Below are 21,952 nucleotides of genomic sequence, written 5' to 3' on the forward strand. Positions count from 1 at the left end.
CAGATTCTGAGACGGGCGTGTATTTTTTTTGGTTTATTGCAACTCCAACTGCGAAACAAGCAACGCCAGCTCGTGCAGCGCAGTTGAGCCCGACGCTCAGTCAACCAGAGGTCGAGGTGCAGCGCAGTTGAACTCGACGCTCAGTCAACCAGAGGTCGAGGTTGAGCGTCCAACAGAGATTCGCTGCTTTTTGCGATTGTTCATCGGTTTTGATTCAATTCAAACAAAAAAAGCTTTCCACAGTCATGGGTTTTGCACGAGGACATCAGGTTTGTGTTGCATCGAGTTGAATTGAATGAATGAATGAAAGAGATTGAACGATCCCACTCTTCCGTTCTTCCGCCGAAACAATCCCGCCTCGCCTCGGGTCTTTGTTGTACAAAGGCAAAGACGAAGGGCATCGCCTGTGGTGCTACTGCACTGTGGGGGTGAGAAAAGCGGAGGTTTTGGATTTTGATGACCTCGTCGTGCAATTTCAGCCACAGTTGAAGTTTTGAAGCCCTCCCCTTCCCTCAGCCTGTTTCGTGCGACTGCAATTGGAGGGGGTGGGGTAGGTGCGATGAGAGACAGAGACAGAGTGTGAGTGAGAGTGTGAGTGTGAGTGGGGGGCGATGATGATCTGGGCTCACGTGGTGGAACTCGCCTGCTGACCTCAAAGCGAAACAATCGCCAGCAAACCAGATTGCAGGGATTTATGGAGAAGCCAAAAGAAAAGAAAAGCAAAAGCACGAGACGAGGACGGATGAGAGTGAAGACGATGATGATGATGATGATGATGATGAAAGCGTGTTTGATGATGAGGCAGAAGAGCGTTCAATAGAAGAGAACAGACAGAGAGAGAGAGCGAGAGAAGGCGAAAGGAGAATGGGGAAGAAAGGCACAGAACTGTGAGAGTTTTGCCTCACTTCACTACACTTTGCTTCAGATTGCGACTCGGCTCGCTGGCACTCATCAGATTGAGACATTGAGACATTTGCTTCGTTTGGTTTTTGGTTTGAGTGGAAAAGGGGAGGGAAGTTCACTCTCTTCGCTCGAATTTTTATTTGGTTTGGTTTTGGAACTGTGGATGGAAAAAAACCTCAAACCACTGGCTTTTCACTGACCTTTGTTGCTGCTTGCTGCTTTTTGAATTGAAAACGTTGCAGTTGAACAAGACTCCAATGCTTGAGATCAAGCGCGTGCTCGTGGTGGACGGCATTGACGACGTGTGCGTCAAGGTGCTCGCAGACGCCGGGTTCCAGGTCGACAAGAAGGACAAGATTACCAAGGACGAGGTCCTTGCCACCATCAAGGTCAGTTTTTTCCCCCCAACGGCCCACTGGTGGTGGTGGTTCCAGTTGTTGTGCTGTGGCTGCTTCAGTGATGAGATGTAAAGTGAGAGAGAGAGCACAGCGGTTGGCGAATCGGTTTCTGCGGTTCGATTCCATGGTGAAAAACGTGGCAAAGCATGCAGATTGGGAGGGGGAAGGGGTGTGTGCAAGTGCGTGTTGATGTGAATGTGTGTGTGTTGGTGTCTGTGTGGCACGAGTCTGCAGACAAGGGCGAGGAGGGGCACACACACAAAACCTCAATGCGATTCGCATTCATTTTGGTTTTTTTTTTTTTTTTTTTTTTTTGTTACCTCCATGTTTTTATGGTTAATTTCCGCTTTTTTTTTTTTCTTTTTTTGCTTTTTTCTTTTCCCTTCCTTTTGTTCGATTTCCATTTCATATCTCGAATGTCGTCGCTGAGATTTGCCTTTGCATTGCATTGCATTGCAATGCGGGCACTGTTGAAAAATGTCGGCTGAATGCATCTGAAACACGTGCGGGTGTCTTGTGCGTGTTCGACTCTCGCTGTCTCTGTCTCTCTGTCTCTGTCTGTCTCTGTCTGTCTGTCTGTCTCTTCCGATCACTGTTGATGCCATTTGAAGCGTATAATCGTCGAATGAGGCAACAGTGGCTGACGAGGGCTCCATCATCATCCTCACACTCGACGCCTTTTTGTGTGGCCTGTTTCGTACCAACACTCGTGGTTTGGGATTGATTGGAGGGCGGCTGTTTTTGATTGTGGCTTGCACGTTGGTTGGTTTACTACATGTGCGTGTGTGTGCGTGTGCGTGCGTGTGTGCGTGTGTGTGGCCATCATTCGCACCAAAGCCCAAAAAGACCCAAAACCATGATGTTGCTCCCACTGAAGCAACAATCCACAATCATTCTCATTCTCCTTGATCTGCTCTGTGGTGCGTCGAAACGGGGGATGGTGTGCGAGGTGCCAGTGAAAAAGTACCAGCCATGTTCATGTTCATGTTCAGGGTGCACAGTGGTCAAAAGCCAAACTGATTGTTGACCCACCGCTTCCACTTCCAAAAACAGCAGCATTCGGACGTGTGGATGTGTGTGTGTGTGTGTGTGTGGACGTGTGGACGTGTGTGTATGTGCCCATTGCTGCTCTCATCACTAACCTCATGCTCTGCTCTTGAATTTCGCCCAAATGACAGGACTACGATGCCTTGATTGTGCGCTCGGCCACCAAGGTCACGAAGGAGATTATCGCGGCAGGCACCCGCCTCAAGATCATTGGCCGCGCTGGCACTGGTGTCGACAACATTGACACGGACGCGGCCACCCACGCTGGCATCATTGTCATGAAGTATGCACCACGCTCACCAGCAGCATAGGAATGGCTTTGTTTTGTTCTCTTCTCACTCACACCAACACACTTTTGTTGCGTCTCTGATAGCACCCCTGGCGGCAACACACTGTCGGCCGCAGAGCACACTTGCGCCATGATTTCTGCGCTGGCTCGCCAAATCCCGCAGGCACATGCGACCATGAAGCAGGGCAAATGGGACCGCAAGAACTTTATGGGCGTCGAGCTGCACGGCAAGACGATCGCCATCCTTGGTCTTGGCCGCATCGGTCGCGAGGTTGCCACGCGCATGCAAGCCTACGGCATGAAGGTTAGGCATGACTTGCTTTTGTGCTGGTTTTGAATGGTTTTTGAATGGTTTTGTGATTGTGCACTCAAACATTGACTTGCTCGCCGGGGGAAACAGACCATCGGATACGACCCCATTCTCCCCAAGGAGGCCGCCAAGGCCATCAACATTGATGCCTACGACCTGGACGAGCTGTGGCCTCTTGCCGACTTTATCACCGTGCACACGCCGCTGACCGAGTCGACGCGCCATTTGCTGAACGACGCCGTTCTCGCCAAGTGCAAAAAGGGCGTGCGCATTGTCAACTGCGCCCGCGGTGGCATCATCGAGGAGGCGGCACTGCTCCGCGCGCTCGAGAGCGGCCACGTTGCCGGCGCTGCTCTCGACGTTTTCGACGAGGAGCCCCCGAAGGACATTGCCAACAACAAGCTCATCCAGCACCCCAACTGCATCGTCACCCCTCATCTCGGCGCCAGCACGGAGGAGGCCCAAGCCAAGGTTGCCTTGGAGATTGGCCAGCAGATTGTTGAGGCGACCCACGGCTCGCAGATCATGGGTGCGGTGAACGCCCCTGCCATGATGCACGCGCTTCGGGACGACCTCAAGCCTTGGGTCATCCTTGGCTCCAAGCTCGGTCTGCTTGCTGCGCAGCTCATGGTCGGCTCTGCCTTTGAGAAGGGCTCGTCCAAGTGGCTGCACCGCCTCACGGTGACCGCTCAAGGCAAGGCTATCCAGTCGTCGTCGTCGACGTTGTGCGCCGCCGTCCTGATGGGCATCTTGAACCACTTGCAAGCAACCCCGGTCAACCTGGTCAACGCCAGCATGATTGCCGACGCGCTTGGCCTCCATGTTCGCGAGGAGCGCACCTCGGAGCCCCACGACGAGTACCAGAACGTGCTCAGCCTCCGGTACACCACCGAGACGGAGGACCACGAGTACGCTGGCACCGTTTTCGGCACCAACAACCTGCGCTTTACGCGCATCGACCAGTTTGCCTTTGAAGTTCGCCCGGCTGGCCACCTCATGTTCTACCGCAACGAGGACAAGCCCGGCGTCATTGCTGCTATCGGCACCCATCTTGCCCAGGCCAGCATCAACATTGCCGACCTCACCCTCGGTCGCGACGACTCCAAGCGGGAAGCCCTCTGCATTGTCAACACTGACCAGCCTATCCCCGCCGATGTTCTCCAGCGAATCCAACAGACTTCGTTCATTACCTACGCACGAACAGTGACGTTGTAATTCATGATTTGTCTGATTTTGCATGATTGTATGTCTGTGATTATTACAATGATTTTTTTTCGTTTTTTGTTTTCGGATACGCTTTGAAAAGTTGTGGATTTCCGTGTAGTCGTGGAACCGTTGGTAGCAAGTGGCCAAAAAAAAAGGAAGAAAACAATGTGGAACTATTCAGACAATAGACAAAAATAGCCAACGACATTAATATCAAAACAGAGGGGGGAAAAAAAGAATTGAAAGGGGAGATGAAAAAAACAGAGAGAGAGAGGAGAAAGAGAGAAATGGAGAAACCGAGCCAAAACAAAACCCTCGTTATTTACTCGAGCTTGGGCTGAATTTGGGAAGGGGTGGGAAGCTGCACCTGCGCAAACAGCTTTTGCTGCAGCTCAATCTGCACGTTTTGCTGCCTGATTTGAATGTTTTGCTGCTCAATCTGGCTGCGCTGGGAGGCAACGAGCAACATGAGCTCGGAGATTTGCTGCTGTTGGCGGTCGACAGTGGCGTTCAGTTCGGTTGGAGACCGAGATGCAGGCGTGTGGGAGACGGACGCTCGCTTGGAACGACTCGTGATAGCTGCCGTGGCCGCCGTTGCCGTTGCCGCTGCTGGCTGCAACTCGGCTGGCGAGGGTCCGCCGTACAGATGCTGCGGAGTGCTGAGCTGCGACGCAGGCTGGAACACTTGCGCAGCAAACAATGCGGTTTCTCGAACGGGCGGTGGCGGTGCCGGCGCGGAGAACAAGAAGGCAGTGCTGCCGCCTTGCTGCTGCAACGCTGGCTGGGCGAGTGATGACTGCGACTCGATTCCTGTCTGCAACCCAACGGGGAGGCCAAGCGGCCCGCGAAATGGCATGGTGGTGGTGACAGAGGGGACAGTAAATGGAGTGGCAGCAGACGCGGAAGCCGCAGCAGCAACTCCCGGCAACTCTGGCAAGCCTGCGCGCTTGGCTGCATCCTCTGCCCGGGCCGCAGAGTTGAGAGCAGCAGATTGCTGCAAACGTTGCTGCCGAAGCAGCCTCTGCTGAGCATCGCGCTCCATCATCCACTGCCGCCGCTCAGAGTCGTAGCGATCCTTGTCACGCTGGGCCAAGGCCTCAAAGGGAGCGCGCTCACCGACGGGAAGGGCGCGCCACATTTCTCCCAGCTTGCTGGCAATAGCCTTGTTCGATGCAGTTGGGTCGTCGGCGGCAACGCTGGAACGCGCATGTTGCGCGTAAAACAGGTACGCCGGAGAGGCGCGCTTGGGCGCAGCAGGATCCTTTCGGCGTTTGATTTTGCGGAGTGTCTCGAGACCAGTCTGGCTTGTATTGGCGCGCGACGCCAAGGCAGCAGCGCCAGGGGCAACGGCGTAGGAAGGCTGGCTCGCCTCTTCGCGGTAGCGGAGCTTGTCTGCCGAGGCGAGCTGCTCGTAGTGCGCCTTTTCTTCGAATGGCAAGGCTGCCCACAGCTTTCCAATCTTGGTGGCAATGTCGGCCAGCTTGTCGTCTGGATACATGGCTCGGACTTGAGGCCTGACTGCGCGACCAAAATACAGGAATGCCGGGATTGGTTTTTTGGGCCTTTGTCGTTGCAAGCGAGCGGCCGCCACGGCAGCGCCGCCAGCCGGAGGCGTGCGCGCACCAGTGCGCGAGCCTCGCGGACGACCTCGCTTTGGCGCAGTGGTGGGAGGCACAGCCAACAGCTGCTGGTTGGGCAAGACGCCTGCAGCGTTGTTCAGGCCAGGAGCGTTGGACAGAGCCGGGAGAAACTCCTCGGTGCGAGCATAGTCTGCCTGCATTGGACTGGTGCTACCCAAATCAAAGGCACCAGCGACGCCAATCCCTCGAGTGCTCGAGTCTTGTCCTGCAGCATCTGCATCCTCGAGCGCGCCGCCGCTGTCATCACCTGTCGCGGCTTCGCCAGTCGCCATGAGCCCATCGTCCGTCTCTGCAGCTTCAGCGACAGGATCGCCAGAGATGCCAAACGCAGCGGCTGACAGGAATGCCCGCTGGTGCTGCGGATCGCCACCTTCGTCGTCGCTGTAGGGAAACAGATTGGTGAGGCCGCTTCCAACCTGGCTCTCTTCTTCTGCGAGGAAGGCTGCCAGCGCGTCCTGGTCAAAGCTGTCGATGGACGGTGTCTGCATGCTTGGCAGCGTCCACGAGCTCATCCTCGACAGGCCCTGAGGAAATGCGTGAATGAGCCGGTCTGCGTCCGAGTCGTCGAGTTCGTGTTCGTTCAGCTCGTGCTCGTTCAGCTCTTGCTCATGCAGGTCTTGTTCGTTCAGGTCTTGCAGATCCTGCTCTTGGTCCATAAAGTGCTCGCTCTCGTGATACTCGTCATGGCCTTGCGCGCGCTGGCCCTCAATGTCATCAAAGTCGGCCATCACGCCGCCTTCTCCTCCGCCAGCAGCATCGCCAGCGGCATCGTCCATCGGGTCCATGTCCGCGTCCGGATGCATGTTGCCAGCGCCGAGCTCCTGACTCGCCGTGTCCGATCCAAACTCGCGGTCGTCCTGCTCGAACGCAGCTGCAGCCGCGGTAGTGGGATTGAGTGGCACATGTTGGCGGCGCAGACGAAGCTGACGAAACGACTGCCGCCGCTGCACGTCGTCCAGCTCGTTCTCGTTCTCGTTCTCGTTCTCGTTCTCGTTCTCGTTCTCATTGTCGTGGTACAGGTGGTCGTGGTCGTGGTCCTCGGCGTGCCGGAGAGCGCTGCTGTCGTCGGCGATCGCAGCCTCAATGTCAGCGTCAATGCTGCGATTGGCCTCGTCCGCTGCGGCTGCGGCTGCGGCTGCTGCTCGTTCTGCTGCTGCTCGTTCTGCTGCTGCTGCTGCTGCCTGTGCTGTAGAGTCAGACGCGAGGGCAAGCGTTGCAGACATCTCGGCAGGGAGAGACGAAATCCCTCCACTAGCAGCAGCACTAGCAGCAGCAGCCCCTCCAAGCGTCGCAGAAGCCCCGACGGCCCCTTCGGCCGAAGATGCGGCAGACGGCAGCGACGTCAGCGTGAAAGACGGAGAGTCTAAAAGCGGACTGCTCGGCCGAAGGCGAAGAGAAAGAAGGGGAAAAGGGAAGAAAAAAAAAAGAGTGATAACAAAAAAAAAAAAAAAAAAAAAAAAAAAAAAAAAAAAAAGATAAGAAAAAAATCAAGTTTCAGTCGTTTGCATGCATTGAAGTGTGGAACGCGTTACGATGGGAGATTGGATGGGGAGAGATGGAACCTATGGTGCAGGACGAATACAAAGGGAGACAAAGGACAAAGGAGGGATGAGGGAGGTCGCCAACTCACAGACAACAAACAATTCAATCCGAACAAATCCCTCCGTTTGGACCGCTCGGAAAGGAGGATTACGAGCACAAATATGCCTCATCGCAGGTGAATTGGATGGAAAATATGATCTACATGATAATTATCTAGCGAGATGGGCTGAGGTGGCAGGAGGCGCATCGATGCAGGTCAAGATTGCCAACTCGATTCTCAGTCGTGTTGATTGGCCCAATGCGCGCTACTTGAAACAACGCTTGGTTGTAATAACGATGTGGCATACGTTTGTTGTTGCATTTGGAGCAATGGTGCGTTCGGAATCGGGCGCATTCACTTTTGGACTGGTACGCAGGGTTTCGCATGGTCCTCTGCAAAGAGGATTTTGGAAGAGCACCCGAAAGTTGACAAAAAAATCGCCACTTCGCCAGATCGCCCCTTAACAAGCAGTATTCTTTCACAAACTGAATGCCTCACCCAACAAAGCAGGCTGGAGCGGTCTCGAGATCGATTGACGAGGTACAGCGCGTTTTGATTGCAGAACAGCAATTTGAACAAGACAAACTTTCCGGTTTCGCCCCTCCCGTTGAGGCGAGCACAACCAAAATTACACCAAACAGAAACAATACAATACAACACTTTTTGTCGGGAAATACCAGGACTCGAGTTCATTCCTCTAACTCGACTTGTTGGTTTTGCACATTGAACGCCTGCGACGAACACAATGTCTGGCAATTGGAGCACTGGCTTGTTTGCCATTTTCGACGACCTTTCCATCTGTACGTACTATGGGGCTGAACGCACACAACACGAACGAGTCCGCAGCGAGCGAGTGGCAAAAGTCGAGAAATGGCGGGAGATGAGCTTTGCCGGCGTTCTTTTCTGAGTTTGGTTGCTTTTAGGAGCGCAGACCGCATTGCCGCCGGCTCGCGGGTTGGTGCTGTGAGTCACTCATTTTGTGAATAGTGAGAGATGTAGAAGAATCGTCGACGACTCTTGGGAAACTGGAGTGCAGCAAGCAGAGGCACAGCGAGGCGCCACACGAGGTGACTTGACTCGAAGTGGAAGTGGTTGAAGTGCAAAATCGTCCGATTCGCACGCGTCGAGTAGGGAGGTGCCTTAGAAAAAAGTGACATCACCTCACAAACCCCACCAAAACCATCAGAGTGGAAAACGCTTCCTGTTTCCTGTCTCCTGGGTTGGCGAGCTAGCCTCGAGGACGAGTCGGGGGGGGGGGGAAGGAGGAAGGCGAGGAAGGAGTGAGAAACGCCGACCCGACCGCAGCTGTGGTCAGCCTCATTTCCTGTCCCGACTACAGTCCTTCATCCAATGCTCGGAGCGCAACAGCAAACCACACTACTCATATCACGCATAGTTCTCTTGCAGGCCTTGTTGGCTGCTTGGCCGTGAGCCGGGCATTGAGCCAAAGCGGTTCTGTTGCCCGTTTTTGTGTTTTTCACCACATCGACGCTTTCTTTGCACACCCCCCTTGAAAATCAACAAACAAGCAAAGCCAAAAAGCGAAATTCGTTGCTTATTGTCATACTTCCAAGACTCCCCAGACCGTAGCTCATCGTTGTCTTACTTGTCAAACCCCCGCCATTCAACCCTTGCGTTGTTCATCTGTTGAGCTTGGTTGACTTACTTTATGCTCCAACTCCCGCTAACTCTGTCACTCTCTCTCTCGCTCCAGTCATCTACGGCCTGGGCGCGTCCCGATGCCTCGCGATTAACAACAGCGTCGTGCTCGGCGAAGGGAAGGCCTCGTTCGGCTTGGACTCTGCCAAAATTGCAGGCCCGTTCCAGTGCGCCGGCTTTATTGGCACGGACGGCGCGTTCTGCGTGAACTGTGCTGTTTGCACTTGTCTCCCATGCGTCTACATTCTGTGGCGTGGCGATGTTCGCAAAAAGTTTGGCATTCAGGTAACAAGCGCAAGCAACAAAGGAGAATTTTTGGCACTTCGACCTTGTTTGTTCACACCGCACTGCGCTCCTGCTTTCTTGTTTGAGACGAATTTTCGTGGAGATGTTGAGACTTTTACTGTTTTTGGAGATGGACGGGGGCGGGTCCTCCGTTTGCCCTAATCCAGCGTTTGAACTGACAAAATTGGTGTGACATCAACAAACAAACAAACAGGGTTCGTTCATGGGTGATCTGTTTGCCGCCCTCTGCTGCGCATGCTGCGCCATCATGCAAGATTCCCGTGAACTCAAAATCCACGGTCTTGCCTATGGAGAGGTCCAAGCCAAGACCATGGACAAGTAATCGAGGAGCAGGGTTTGTCGCGTCGTGCTTTTGTGTTCAATTTCTGTGTAGTGCTTCTTAGTGAACAAGAAAAATTGGTTGCTTGTGTGGATAACCACGCACAGCTTGTAAAGATAAAGATTGAGTAAAAAAACACAAAAAACACAAAAAACCAATGAAACAAACAGCCAAGGCAAAGCTCAGACCGACTGTGAAATAATTTTAGACTATCGACATGGACACAGCCAAAATTCGCTCCAACAGCTCGCTTCAGCACGGATGCCGATCCAACTTTCGCAGGTAAGCATGTGCAATTGGCTGCTCGCATAGCTGCGCGAGCTGGCAGGCGGTGCGGCCAAACGAGTCTTCCAGCGATCGATCAACATGGGCACGCTCGACCAAAAACTCGACAGCGTCGATGGCGCCAGCACGAGCAGCAATGTGCAGCGCAGTATTGAGACGGAAATCGGTCGTGTTGACAAACCTGGCCACTCTGGCGCCATTGTCGAGATCGGGGTCTTCAACAACAAGGTCGGGCGCCATGAGAGTGGGATGGCCAAAAACCTCCTCTGCAAGTTCGCGCTGATTGAGAGCGGGTGCCAGCGCCTCCGCGCACTCATGTACCAAGCGGAGCAGGAAGGCGAGGACGTGGATGCTGTTTGTCATGGCTGCGTGCAGGAATGCCGTCGTCCCGCACTTGTCACGCTCGAGCAACATCTGCCATAGTTGCACCGCGCGTGCGTGCTGTTTGGAAATGAGGCGCAACAAGGCTTGTTCACAAGCATCGATGACGTGGGCGTCGTCGTCTTGACCAGAAGGAGATTCGGCACGAGGAAGCATTTCCTCGACCGTCAAGCCGCATCGGAAGGCCAGTAGCATCGCCAGACACGCGGCAGATCCGCTGGATGCAGCAAACATTTGGGGAGTCATGCCACACACGTCTCGCGCCACCGGATCAGCAAACCCTTCCGACAACAAAATGGCGGTGGCTTCGACGTGTTTATGGAACGCTGGGAATTTCGAGACATGCGAATGAAAGCAGAAAAGGGTGGTGAATTTGCAATGATAAAGCATTTGTGTTTGGTTTTCTTTTTGAGAAAGCGGTTTGCTCTCCAACCGTACCTGCAGTGTGGATGGGAAGGCGACCGTTTTTGCTCGCCATTGCGACCGTTGCGGGCGCTTGTTTGATGAGAAATCGAATGGTTTCTGGATCTCCCTCTCTACGGCAACAAACACCATGATAACGAGCAAGATGATGAATAGAGCACGCGCAAATCCGCAAAAGTCTCTCGCGAGCGGATGAACAGCAACAATTCCTCACCGTGTCGCAATGTGAAGTGGAGTCCAGCCGTCCTTATTGGACGTGAACAACGAGGCGCGACCCTCAAGAACGAGCATCCTTGCAATGACATTACGCTTGTGGGATAGCGCCAACATGAGCGGTGTCCTGTTCAATCATTTTGTTGCGTTTCTGGTGAAATGACAAGTATTCATTTCCAACGGATCCTGCGCAATGAATGAATGAATGAATGAATGCAGCTCAAAGCAGTCCCTTACCATCCAGCCTTCTTCAGGGCATCAATCTCTGCACCTTGGTCCAGCAAGAGCTTCGCGACGGCCTCGTTATCCAGACACGCAGCTTCGTGCAGGGCAGTGCGACCGTCCGCGTTTGCCGCGTTCACCAGCGATCGTTTCCGTTCATCTGACATTGCCAACAGAATCAATCCAGTGAAAAAAAAATTGAGTCGCCATTTCATTCTCAATTGTCTGAGAGACTGAGCGCAGTGCAACAAACAACGCCATCTGTCTGCGCTCGCTGCGTTCTTCTACGCCGACCACACGGACCAAGTCCCGACCGAAATGGCCGCTCTTCGACAACGGCGCTGGGGCCCAAGGTCGACGCACCGGTGAGCTCAGGTCGGTCGAGGGCGCGCTGGACTTGCTCCAAGCTGCGCGTGCGCACTGCAATGTGCAGCCGCGTGTCGCCGCTCGTTGTCGCGGATGAAGAGGTCGTCGCTGCGGACGATGGAGTCGTGGCCATGACTGCGTGTGGCATTTGTCTGGCTGTGCAGTGGTTGAGAGCCGTGCGACCGGGCGTTGAGTGGAGAAGATTGAGAAAGGGAGAGGAGAGGAAAAATAGCGCGCAAAAAACTGAGAAACTCAAAGACTCGATCTGAGAAAAACCAAACAAATAAAGGAGTGACTTCAAGACCGGAATGGGCGAAGTCAGCAGTATGGAGGCGGAAAAAACAAAATGCGCTCAGAAAACGTTGCAAATCTCGACACGACACGACACGAGCTGACATGCACAAATGAACGGTAAATGGAGTGTATTGTACAAAGCAGCCTCTGTGCAAATAAATCGAGCAAGTAGTCTGTTCATGCAAGGCCTGCAACTACTCGGCAAAGGCAGTCTTGTGCCGAGTCGAGAGCAGCAATTGAGACAGATTCGGATGCGCCTCTTGCCTGGAGGAGCTCGCACTCAGAATGGAGCTGGCAATGCTGTGTAGTGGAAGGCAGTGAGAGGGGTTGTGGATGGTGAGAATGAGCAACAAGAGATTCCGTCGAACAACGACAACAACAACAATAAGAAAAAACCCAAACCCCCCAAGAAAATCACGTTGAACAGCCACGCACCTCGGGAAATGCAACAGGTTGATCAGCTCATGCGCGCGTTTCAGAACGACCGATTTGAACAGTGGTGGGACCGATTTGGCCGAGTCGCCCGAGTGCTGCTTGACAATTTTGGCAAGACAAAGCAGAACGCGAGGTGCAAGATCCATGCATCGAGCGGCCAGCTTGGCAAGTGCAGTCATCAACGATGTCATGAGACGAGCAGTAAAGCCAGCGCCAGAAGAGGCCTCGACGTTGCGAGATGCCGCAGCTGCAGTCATGTTGACCTCATAGGCAAAGAGCTCAAGAATCTCGTAATAGTGGACAAGCGTATCAGTCGTCAACCGTGCGTCGTACTGCGGAGAGGCGTACTCTCCGATAGCCCAGATCAAGTTCAGGAAAAACACCTCCTTCCAATCAAACACACAAGGGCATGCGAGGTGAGCTAGGAGCCAAGAAAAAAAAAAAAACAAAACAAACAACAAAAAAACACAATCGCGCAGCTCCTCGCCCCTCTCTCTCTTCCACACAACTGCACACAACTGCACACACACAAGCCCCCCCCCACCCCCAGATAATCAAACCAAACAACCTAAAGCGCCGCTTCTTACACGAGAATACGCTTCCGTGCGCTGCGTCAGGAAATCGGAAATGTGGGTCCGCGATTCGAAAATCAAGCGCGGATGGGCGGCCAACAAGGTCAAAAGCAGCTCGGACATTGTGTGCCGCACTGTGTGCTGGTAGGCCCCCATGGCAAAGAGCCGAGTGAAGCGAGAGAGCAGCGCCTGCAGAAGTTGTCGATGAACGAGCGTTGTCTCGCCCGCGGGAGTGTCCTCAAGCACGGTCAAGAACAGTCGCTGCAAAAGAAGGGGAACCAACTCACAAGTGGCGAGCATCCGTCGGGATGGATTTGCCAGAGCGGTTTGCATAAACTTGTCCAGTTGACCCGCCAAGCTGCCAGTCCACAAAAAGCCAGTGTCTGTGCTGTCGACGCCAGCACCGGCTTCGTCGCGCAACAAGTGCAGATAGATGGGTCGGAGTGGGAATTGTGCGGCAAGCGCGGCGGCCGTGGCCTGTTCATTGAAGGCAGGATGATTGGAATAAGGCAAATTGGAATCGGGCGCGATCAACCCAGCCGAGCTGTTGTCGGGCGCAAACGCCAACGACCCCACGGTTCCGGCACGGGAGAAGGGTGTCGGTTGCATTGCACCCGCATGGGGTCCAGCGGCCATGCCAATGCCCTCGGCTGACATTGATGCTTGACCCGCGCCGACAGAAAGCGGATTTCCTGGGCCATCCAAGGGCGGCGCAAGTGCAGCGAGCACAGACTTGCCCTTTTCTAGCGCAATGGTAACAAGTGGCAAGTCCAAGATGGCATGAAAGAGCGGAATCACGGTCGAGGGACCCAGCAACGTGGGAATGAGCTGAAGGCCTTCCGTGACAAACGATCGCGGGTTCCAGGCGAGTAGCTTGAGAAGGTTGGGCGAGTACCGCGACAAGACGCTGATGTGATGGACGCCCGACGAGCCGCTGGGTGCCTGCTGAGCGGAGTGATGCTGGAACTGAGAATGTCCGAGAGGCATTTGGTGGGACACGGCCTGAGGCTGGTGTTGTTGCTGTTGCTGCTGCGGTCCAGATTGCATTGCCAACAGTGCATCAACATTGCGAATCACAAGGTCGATTGTATCAAAGGCGGTTGTTTGGTCCCAGTAGGCGTTCGAGAGCACATCCACCAGCAAAGCCTTGACCACTGGCTCGGGATCGAACATGACCGCATCAGCGTGGTTGAGAAGAAACTGGAGAATCACAACCAACAGCGGGCCCTTGGTGAAATCTGTGGCGTTTCGGCCAAACAGGCGCTTGACGGCAGGGAAGACCCGAGGACCCACCGAGGGATCGATCTGGCCCAGGACATCGAGGATGCGGATTGCTTCAATCAATGCTGCATCCGCTCGGTCCTGTGGGCACAAAATGGACAAAAACAGAAGTCAAGGTGCAAAGATGAGACGCCAGTTAGAAAATGACAATCCAAACAACCAATTCAAAATCATCCGTTCTGGGCTCCTTCTCTTCCAACCACTCCCACCCCCCGTACAAATTGAACAGCAACACGACTCAATACGTACAAGTTCACCAAGGCGTTGACGATCGGCTTGGGTTCGGGTCTCGACTTGGTCGAAAATGCGAAGGCAGTACTCAACCACAGCATCTTTGAAGGACGAGTCGAGGCGATCACCACTGGCTGATGCCGAGGAGGCAGTGGAGCCTGTCGGAATAACATCCGCCGAGGCTCGGATGGAGGAGAGATGGCAGAGAAGCCAAGCGTGCAGCATGGAGAAGGCTTGCACGTTCAAGAGCTGCTGCTCGGGGAAGAGCGGGGTCTGCAGGCTCAAGACAGTAAAGGCGTCTTGGGACCGGATGTCGTTTTCAGTCACGGTGCTCGAAGCAGGACGCGACTTGCGTTGAGACGAAAACAGCTGACGCGGCGCAGACTTGGAATCGGCAGGGCGGGATTGGCTGCCTGGATCGTGCAGCAGCTCTTGCAGCTGATCGTTGAGCGAATCCATCGAGTCTGCATCAAGAATGGTGCTGGATGCAGACAAGGTGCCGGGAGGAGCACTCGGAGTCAGCCCAGGGGACGGGATGGGCGATTGGGGAGGCGCCGTCTCTTGGTTGTGCGGGAGCTGGTGCTGCTGTCGTGGCATCAGCTGCAGCAGCTGATGGTGTTGCCACCACGCTCTGTAGTGCAGCTGGAGCTGGTAACGGGAGAGGGCAGCAACCATCGCAAGCGACGACAAGCGGATTCGAGGAGCAGTGGCGCTCAGCGATGCATCGCACACCCATTCAACCGCTTGCGGGATGTGCTTGTTGAGTTGCCAGGCGGAAGAAACGGCCAACAAGACTGGTAGAATGAGGGGAATTCGTCGGCTGCAATGGCACAGAGAGGCGAATGCAAAAAAATAGAAACGAAAATAAAAACATTCAAACAAAACAAAAAAGATGAGCAAAGCAAGTCGTACAACAGGTCGCCGTCTTGCTCTCTTGTGCAACACAACTCGAAAGAACAAGAGCAACAAAAGGGCGTCTCCACACCACTCACAGGTCAATTGGAGCTCCGAATCCAACAGGAATTGGAAGCGCGCCCACGGCAGTCAAGTCGATTTGGCGAAGTGCCATCGAGCACAACTGCCACACGCGTCCCGGTTGAGCAAATCCCACCTGGCCTGCATCCGACAAGACAGAGAACAGGTGCGCAATCTGTGCGATTAGGAGGAGTAAAACGAGCGATGAACAGGGTGAGCAGAATGGTTTTGTTGGAAAAAACAAGCAACAAAACCCCAAAGACCTGCCCTTGTTATTGACTGCAAAAAAAATGCGCGTGCTTACAAGTTCACCCGATGCCTTGGTGCTGATGCGGTTGCCGACCGAGCGACCTGGTCCGGTGAGCCCGCCGGCCGAGACTGAGAGCAGATTGACGAGCAGCCGCAGCGCATCGATCGGCTCTGCGTTCGTGCCACCTCCGCCGCCGCTGGTTGCACTCGAACTGGAAGATGCCCCTGTGTTCGAAGCGGCGGCGGCGGCAGCAGCAGCAGCAGCAGCACTGGATGCACTGGAGGCAGCGGATTGAGCATTGGATCCAAACGCAGCGCCTGAAGCAGCCGATCCCGGAGCCGCAGCAAACGACGACGATGACGATGAGGACGCTTGAGCGGATCCCGAGCCTGGTGCGTTGGTCGGGTTGGCCTGGCCAGCCAGTGCCGCGGCGGATGAGTGCTGCTCACGCGGCTGGATGGACGCGACGAGCGACGCCGAGAGAGCGACCGCGTCCTAGAGGCAAACAACAACAACGCAAGATCAATGAAGGAAAGGGGGGTTCGGGGGTTAGGGGTTAGGGTTGAGTGGCGTGCAGCGATGGCAGTGGAAGTCAGACCAGCTGATCCATCCCCAATGCAACTCCCAGCCAAATTTCAATCCCAATGCAATTCCAGCCAAATTTCAATCCATTGCAATTCCCAGCCAAATTTCACAGTAAGACACGTCGGAAACCCCCCCTTCTCTCCAATTCGTCGCATTTTGCTGGGTTTTTGTGTTGTTTGATGGGGTTTGCACAATGTTCGCGCGTTTACGGGTTGAAGCTGCTCGCCAAAGCGCCGGACGAGCTCGATGGCGCTGGTCGCGGACGACATTTTTTGCTGAATCAAGGAGTGATGAGCAACTTGCAACAAGGAGTGGAGACAGAATGTATTCTAAGAAATCAATTTCCAACAAACAACTCGGAATCCAAGTGCTCAGAAAAGCCCTTCCAGTTCCAAATCCATTTCCATTATTCCAATCCTGGATTGATCTTGGAGCAAGGAGAGATGGGTGACAGTTGGCGCTTTTGATTGGCGACAGGGCAGCTGAGCACGGTGTGTTGATCTGTTGTTCTCAGAACTCTGAGCAAGAATGTCAGTCTTCTTTTCATTCTGCTTTGTACTTTGATCAGTGATGCTGCTTGATAACAGCCAGGTACCATTTCATAAGCAATCCCAGCTCGTTTTAGTGAACTCCTTCCGTAGCCTTGCTGGCTTTCCGTTGTCTTTTTCTCCTTGTCTCCCCCAGTTTTCCTTCCTTCGCTCCTTCCTTTCGCCTTCCATTCCCTGTCCGCTTGGCTGCTTGACTGCTTGCTTGTGATGATGACGTTCAGCCCGTCCAGTCAGTCAGCCAGCGTGTTCGTCCTGGCTCTCGCTCGTTTCCTCACTTCCTCGTGCCGCCACAATGCATTGTCAGCCAGTTTCGCTGTCCTGTTCCAACCTCAAACTCCACTCCACTCCAGCCTGACTAGCTTGTCACTCCACTCTCATTGGACTCGCTTCTCGTGTGGTCCGCTCGCAGCCACAGAACGACCGTCTCACTCTCACTCTCTCACTCTTACTCACTCTCACTCTCACTCTCACGCTCGCTTCTCTCACTTTTTGATTCATTCGGTTTGTTCAACCAACACAGTTTCTGACCGAGCTCATGAAGCTCTTCCAACAACAGCGGCTCAAGAACCAAGGCTCAGTCCGCCTCGCCATGAAGCAGCGTAAGTTCCAAAGCATGGACTCGCAAACGCTCAGAACCTAGCACTCGAGACCTCAGCACAAACACAACACAAAGAGAGTTGAGTTTTGCTGTACAATAACAACTGTTCGATCGAGCTCACAAAGATCTCAAATGGCGATTGGGGTTCGTTTCTCGCTCGCAGACACTCCTTACATTTCCAAGCGGCGATTGCGCGCTGCTGGCGTGGCTGCTCCTACTGAAGAGCCGGCTCCCGGCTGCCTTGTTCGTGCATCGCTTGGCAACCGCAAGATTAGCGCATTGGTAAGCCAAGGCCGGCTTTTGGTGCGATCCAGGTCTGACAATCTCGGTTCCTAAATGTTTTTCTTGTTCTCTGTCTCGATTCTTGTGTTCCGTTCTCAGATCAACTCGCGAGACTTGTCCAAATTCCACGTGGATTTCGGAAACGTCATCAAAGCCAGCATGGATAGCCTGAAGAAGAAGGATAAGAAAGCCAACAAAAAGACTGCCGCCGCTGCCGCCGCAGCCGCCGCCCCCGCAGCTTCCTCTGGCAAATCAAAGTCCAAGCAATCGAAGCCAGCAGCAAACACGGCCACCCCAATGCAATCGTGAAACAATTCTCGACCTCAGCCGCGATTCCCCCTTTCTTGCTGCGAAACGAACAAACAGAAAAATAGCATTTGATGTGGCGATTGGATTTGTGCAATTAAAAAGTCATACTTTCTTCTCTGAAATGTACTACAACTGTCTCTGAAATGTACTACAACTGTCTCTGAAATGTACTACAACTGTCTCTGAATTTACAACAACCTTGACAGGAAGAGCGGCATCGCTGGCACTGGCTTGAGCAACGACCAACAGTCCGCTGCTGGTCCCCACTGCCAACAGTCCGCTGCTGGTCCCCACTGCCACCAGACCATCGAGGATGCCAGGATTGGAATTGATGCGACACTGATTGGCAGGCTGTAATGGATGGGGAAAGTGCCCCAACGCGTCAGCATCCTCCGGCACCGATTCTGCAGCTTTTGACGTGGGCAACGGGGCTTTGCCGCGACGTGCAATGCGGTTGTCTCTGAGAGGAATGTGGTCTTGGCTGAAAACGACGCACAAGGCCTTTCGCTCGTTCCCCTGGTTGTCAAAGCGGGTTTCAAAGGACAATCGCTGTCCCAGCTCGATTCCCGTTTCGCCTGCAGTCTGCTCATCGCTTTGAGAAGAATCAGAAGGGGAAGTTGTCACCGCGTGAACACTGGTTGAGAACAGGTGAACTTCCGACCCGACACGAAGACCTGACTGCACGCGCGTTTTGGCAGAGCCCAGCAGGCCGCGCGCCAGCGTGCGGAAGAACACTGCGTGGAATGTTCCGCGCTCGGTGCTCATCAAGCCCAGTGGGAGAGTGTTCGAGACGTCCATTCGACTGCTGTAGTCGTAATGCGAGAACACTTGCTTGGAGGCGTTTTGGACGTAGTGATCCATCAATGTGGTATTGTCTCCGGTGGTATCGCGCGACATCAGGAGAACGGGCTGCCACGGAGTCCACTGTACGGACAAGAGTCGACGCTCCTTGAAGACGTGCAACGGCCGCACACAGTCGCGCAAATCCCAGACGGATGCGTCACCGTTGAGGGAGCCTGTCACGACCAGGTACTGCGATCCTGGGCCAACATCTACGGCACAAATATTCGACTCGTGTGCTCTGAATGTCCGGATGGGAGCGGCGCCACTGCTGCGGTTGAGATGACTTGACATTTCAGGTCGAAGCGACGGTTGAGCCCCCGGTTGCGGATTTTGGCGCCAAGGCACCGAATACACAAAGACAAACCCACTGCTGGCTCCGACCACCAGCTGCCAGCGTCCATCGCCCTCAGGACTATGATGATCCGACGACGACGACGACGACGACGACGACGAGGCCGCGTCCGGGGTCACGTGCATGGGAGTGGGCAAAAAGTAATCAAAATCGGGCACAGTCTCGTTGTTTGACACCTGCGCCTTGACGCCATCTTGGGGAGTAGCATTGCTGCACGGTTGCCACACGAGACACGAAGGGCAGTCACCCAGAGGCAAACACGACTCAAAGATAGGCCGAGACGACAAGATTGGGCGATCCACTCCCGCCGCAGACTGCGCCACATCTGGTGCAACACGGGCAGGATGCGGAATCGCATACACGGCAATCGAGCCATCGCCAAAGGCGGCAGCGAGGTGACCCAGGATTTCCGCGTCGTTCCAACCGTCGCTCGGCTTTGGGCACCATCGCAGCGCCCACACGCGACCGCGATTGTGCCCCACGCTGAACTGCAGGGTGGACTGGTTCCCAGATGACGGAAAGGAGGGAACAGCCCAAATCTGAATGAGGCCGGTCTGCGTGCGTTTGGCGGCGTTTCTTGCCAACTTTTGCCAATCGTTGCCTGCAGCAGCCGAGGCAGGGTGTGGCGCCGAGTCTGCCTGGTCAGATGAAGCATCTTGCTGGCACTGAAGCCACGAGCCCATTTGGAACGCGTCAGGCAACGGGGCCACAGCGAGGTATTGCGTCGGCTCGGCTCGCGATGTTGGGCACCAATCCAACGCCCAGACGGGTCCTCCCACGTTGAGGACATGTCGAATCGGGGTGGATGCGTTTGGACAGGCGTACGATGTCAGTGGCTGCAATTGACGTGCGGTAGATGCAACGGGAGCGGATTGATGCGACTGAAGGCGGACGGCCTCGAATAAAACCGAGTTGCGACGAAATTGCCCGGCCAAAAGTGCACCACGCTGCTGAGTGTCGCTGACCAATTCAAAGTCATCTTCGCCGACAGGTTTCGGCAGGGCTGCGACCGGCTGATGCGTGGGCGCAACGACATTCAAGAATAAACGCCTCTCAAGCGCGCTATCGTCCATTTGTCGCAATCCAACGGATGGATTTCGAGCATGTAGGGATGTTATGAGTGGAAGGCGGGACGCAGGTGGATGTGCCTGCGTATTGACAAACTTGCCAACGACCTCGGGGGCGGGGGCGAGTGCTTGCGGGTTGAATGTCGCGATTGTAAAGTGCGATGTCTGGCTCGCCCGTGATGGGGTGGCAGGGTTGTTGATTACCATGGCAGTAGCATTATCAGAGCTACTGGTACTTGTGCGGGCAGGCGTCGAAGGGTTTGTTTCCGGCTCGATTCTCGTGCGCTTGGTTTGCGGACTCTGCTCGCCGTCCTCTCTATGGCGAATCTTGCGTTGCGCAGCTTCAGGGGTGGCCGTGCCTGGTGTAGCTTGACCTAGGACAAAAATACAGAGACGATCGATAAAAAAACCAAAAAGCACGCGAGTTGGAAACAACATGGTCAAACGTCTCATCAAAACCAGACTCTAGAACACATAAACCAAAACAAAATGCTGCTCACTTGATCTGGGGGATTGTGCTTTCTTTGGCTGGCTACTGCTGCTGCTGCTGCTCGTCGGCTTTTCGGAAACCAAATGCGCATGCTGCTCATGGTACTGCATGCCGTTCCTGTTTTTCATGCCTTTTAAGCAGGTTTGCAAATGGCATCGGAATGGAGCATCTGCGCACAGTGGGCATATCCACCCGAGACGTTCGGGAGCCAGTGCCAGACTCTGGAGCTCGCTGATGGCGTTGGTCAGGTACGCTCGTTTGTTCTCGGTTGCAGAGGTCGGTGCATCGGCCACACTATCCTCAATGATTTGCGCCCCAAACGGCTCAACCTTGCGACTACGCAGATACATGTTGAGATCGCTGTGGAGCTGGCTCCGGAGCAACGGCTTGCGCGAGAGTTCCTGCTCTGGGTTTTGCAATTCGACCCGCGTCCGCTGAGCGAGCGGAGCCACAAGGGCCCTCAGTTCTCGCACGAGCTTTTCCAATGCCGCGATGGTCGCGTTCTTGGGCACCTGCTTTGTGACGAGTGGATTGGCAGCGAGCGGTGAAGCAGCAGCAGCAGCACCGCTGGTCTCATCGTCCTTGTCCTTGTCCATGTCCTTGTCCTTGTTGTCCTTGTCCATGTCCTTGTTCTTGTCTTTGGCCTTGACCTTGTCCTTGACCTTGTCCTTGTGAGAGGGAGGCACCGCTGCCTGGCTTTGTTGGCCTCGACGGGAGCTACTTCTTGCGCGTGTGCTCTTCGTTCGCGCTGGCTCAGCCTGGTCTTCGTCCTGCTCTTGGTCTTGGTCTTGAGATTGAGATTGAGATTGGTCTTGGTCTTTGTCTTCGTGAGCTTGAGCTTGAGCTTGAGCTTGAGATTGAGATTGAGCTCGGTCTGCATCGTCCACAGCCACAGCCACCGTCGCAGCGTCCTCCTCGTCATGAGCAAGTCCGCACAGGTAGACGCAGCCGTTGACAGAGCAGACGGCGGCGCGCACTGGCCATGCATTGGCATTGGCATTGACTGGAGGGTGATCTGCAATGGACGCCTTGCAGCCGCGGCAGAACGCGTCGCAGCCCGAGCGATGCAGCGACGCCACAGATTGCATTACTGGCAGGAATCAAAGTTGAAGGAAACAAAGTGAAAGTGAAGTTTGGTTTGGTCGGTTTGGAAGAGCGGCTTGCAAGTAGCAGCGAGTGAGTGAATGAGTAACTGAGAAATTGAGATTGAATGACTGAGAACGACGAAAGAGTGTCAGTGATAGTAACAGTAATAGTATTTGATTGATGATGATGATGATGATGATGATGA

The 21,952-nt window shown here is 54.4% G+C and overlaps 7 protein-coding genes across 7 annotated transcripts; 3 read left to right on the forward strand and 4 right to left on the reverse strand.

Annotated features, from left to right (window-relative positions):
* The first annotated feature begins 208 nt into the window (after positions 1 to 208).
* Positions 209 to 4,214, forward strand: CAOG_05376 (D-3-phosphoglycerate dehydrogenase). Its single transcript, XM_004347011.2, has 5 exons — positions 209 to 269; positions 1,146 to 1,292; positions 2,480 to 2,631; positions 2,722 to 2,941; positions 3,038 to 4,214. Exons 1-5 carry the CDS (start codon positions 246 to 248, stop codon positions 4,160 to 4,162), a joined length of 1,668 nt encoding a protein of 555 aa, XP_004347061.2. The 5' UTR covers positions 209 to 245; the 3' UTR covers positions 4,163 to 4,214.
* A 203-nt stretch (positions 4,215 to 4,417) lies between these two features.
* CAOG_05377 (hypothetical protein) lies at positions 4,418 to 7,209 on the reverse strand. The gene has a single exon (XM_004347012.2). It carries the CDS (start codon positions 7,014 to 7,016, stop codon positions 4,476 to 4,478), a length of 2,541 nt encoding a protein of 846 aa, XP_004347062.2. The 5' UTR covers positions 7,017 to 7,209; the 3' UTR covers positions 4,418 to 4,475.
* Positions 7,210 to 8,059: 850 nt separating this feature from the next.
* On the forward strand, positions 8,060 to 9,869 carry CAOG_05378 (hypothetical protein). Its single transcript, XM_004347013.2, has 3 exons — positions 8,060 to 8,175; positions 9,090 to 9,319; positions 9,534 to 9,869. The coding sequence occupies exons 1-3, from the start codon at positions 8,121 to 8,123 to the stop codon at positions 9,660 to 9,662; spliced, it is 414 nt and encodes a 137-aa protein (XP_004347063.1). The 5' UTR covers positions 8,060 to 8,120; the 3' UTR covers positions 9,663 to 9,869.
* CAOG_05379 (ankyrin repeat domain-containing protein 16) lies at positions 9,737 to 11,825 on the reverse strand. The gene is made up of 5 exons (XM_004347014.2): positions 11,547 to 11,825; positions 11,199 to 11,343; positions 10,963 to 11,088; positions 10,764 to 10,861; positions 9,737 to 10,651 (listed from the first exon to the last, which is right to left on the reverse strand). Exons 1-5 carry the CDS (start codon positions 11,695 to 11,697, stop codon positions 9,912 to 9,914), a joined length of 1,260 nt encoding a protein of 419 aa, XP_004347064.2. The 5' UTR covers positions 11,698 to 11,825; the 3' UTR covers positions 9,737 to 9,911.
* Positions 11,826 to 11,959: 134 nt separating this feature from the next.
* On the reverse strand, positions 11,960 to 16,467 carry CAOG_05380 (hypothetical protein). The gene is made up of 7 exons (XM_004347015.2): positions 16,382 to 16,467; positions 15,642 to 16,082; positions 15,355 to 15,512; positions 14,381 to 15,182; positions 12,866 to 14,212; positions 12,279 to 12,664; positions 11,960 to 12,143 (listed from the first exon to the last, which is right to left on the reverse strand). Exons 1-7 carry the CDS (start codon positions 16,439 to 16,441, stop codon positions 12,038 to 12,040), a joined length of 3,300 nt encoding a protein of 1,099 aa, XP_004347065.1. The 5' UTR covers positions 16,442 to 16,467; the 3' UTR covers positions 11,960 to 12,037.
* A 246-nt stretch (positions 16,468 to 16,713) lies between these two features.
* Positions 16,714 to 18,055, forward strand: CAOG_05381 (hypothetical protein). The gene is made up of 4 exons (XM_004347016.2): positions 16,714 to 16,763; positions 17,241 to 17,319; positions 17,482 to 17,600; positions 17,700 to 18,055. Exons 1-4 carry the CDS (start codon positions 16,743 to 16,745, stop codon positions 17,907 to 17,909), a joined length of 429 nt encoding a protein of 142 aa, XP_004347066.1. The 5' UTR covers positions 16,714 to 16,742; the 3' UTR covers positions 17,910 to 18,055.
* CAOG_05382 (hypothetical protein) lies at positions 17,999 to 21,834 on the reverse strand (the record flags this gene model as incomplete). Its single annotated transcript, XM_004347017.2, has 2 exons — positions 20,672 to 21,834; positions 17,999 to 20,545 (listed from the first exon to the last, which is right to left on the reverse strand). Coding segments are annotated over exons 1-2 (3,534 nt in total), but the record flags the coding sequence as incomplete, so codon positions are not given.
* Between the last annotated feature and the right edge of the window lie 118 nt (positions 21,835 to 21,952).

Source organism: Capsaspora owczarzaki (assembly GCF_000151315.2).
Source record: "Capsaspora owczarzaki ATCC 30864 unplaced genomic scaffold supercont2.8, whole genome shotgun sequence".
In the NCBI taxonomy this organism is placed as follows: Eukaryota; class Filasterea; order Ministeriida; family Capsasporidae; genus Capsaspora; species Capsaspora owczarzaki.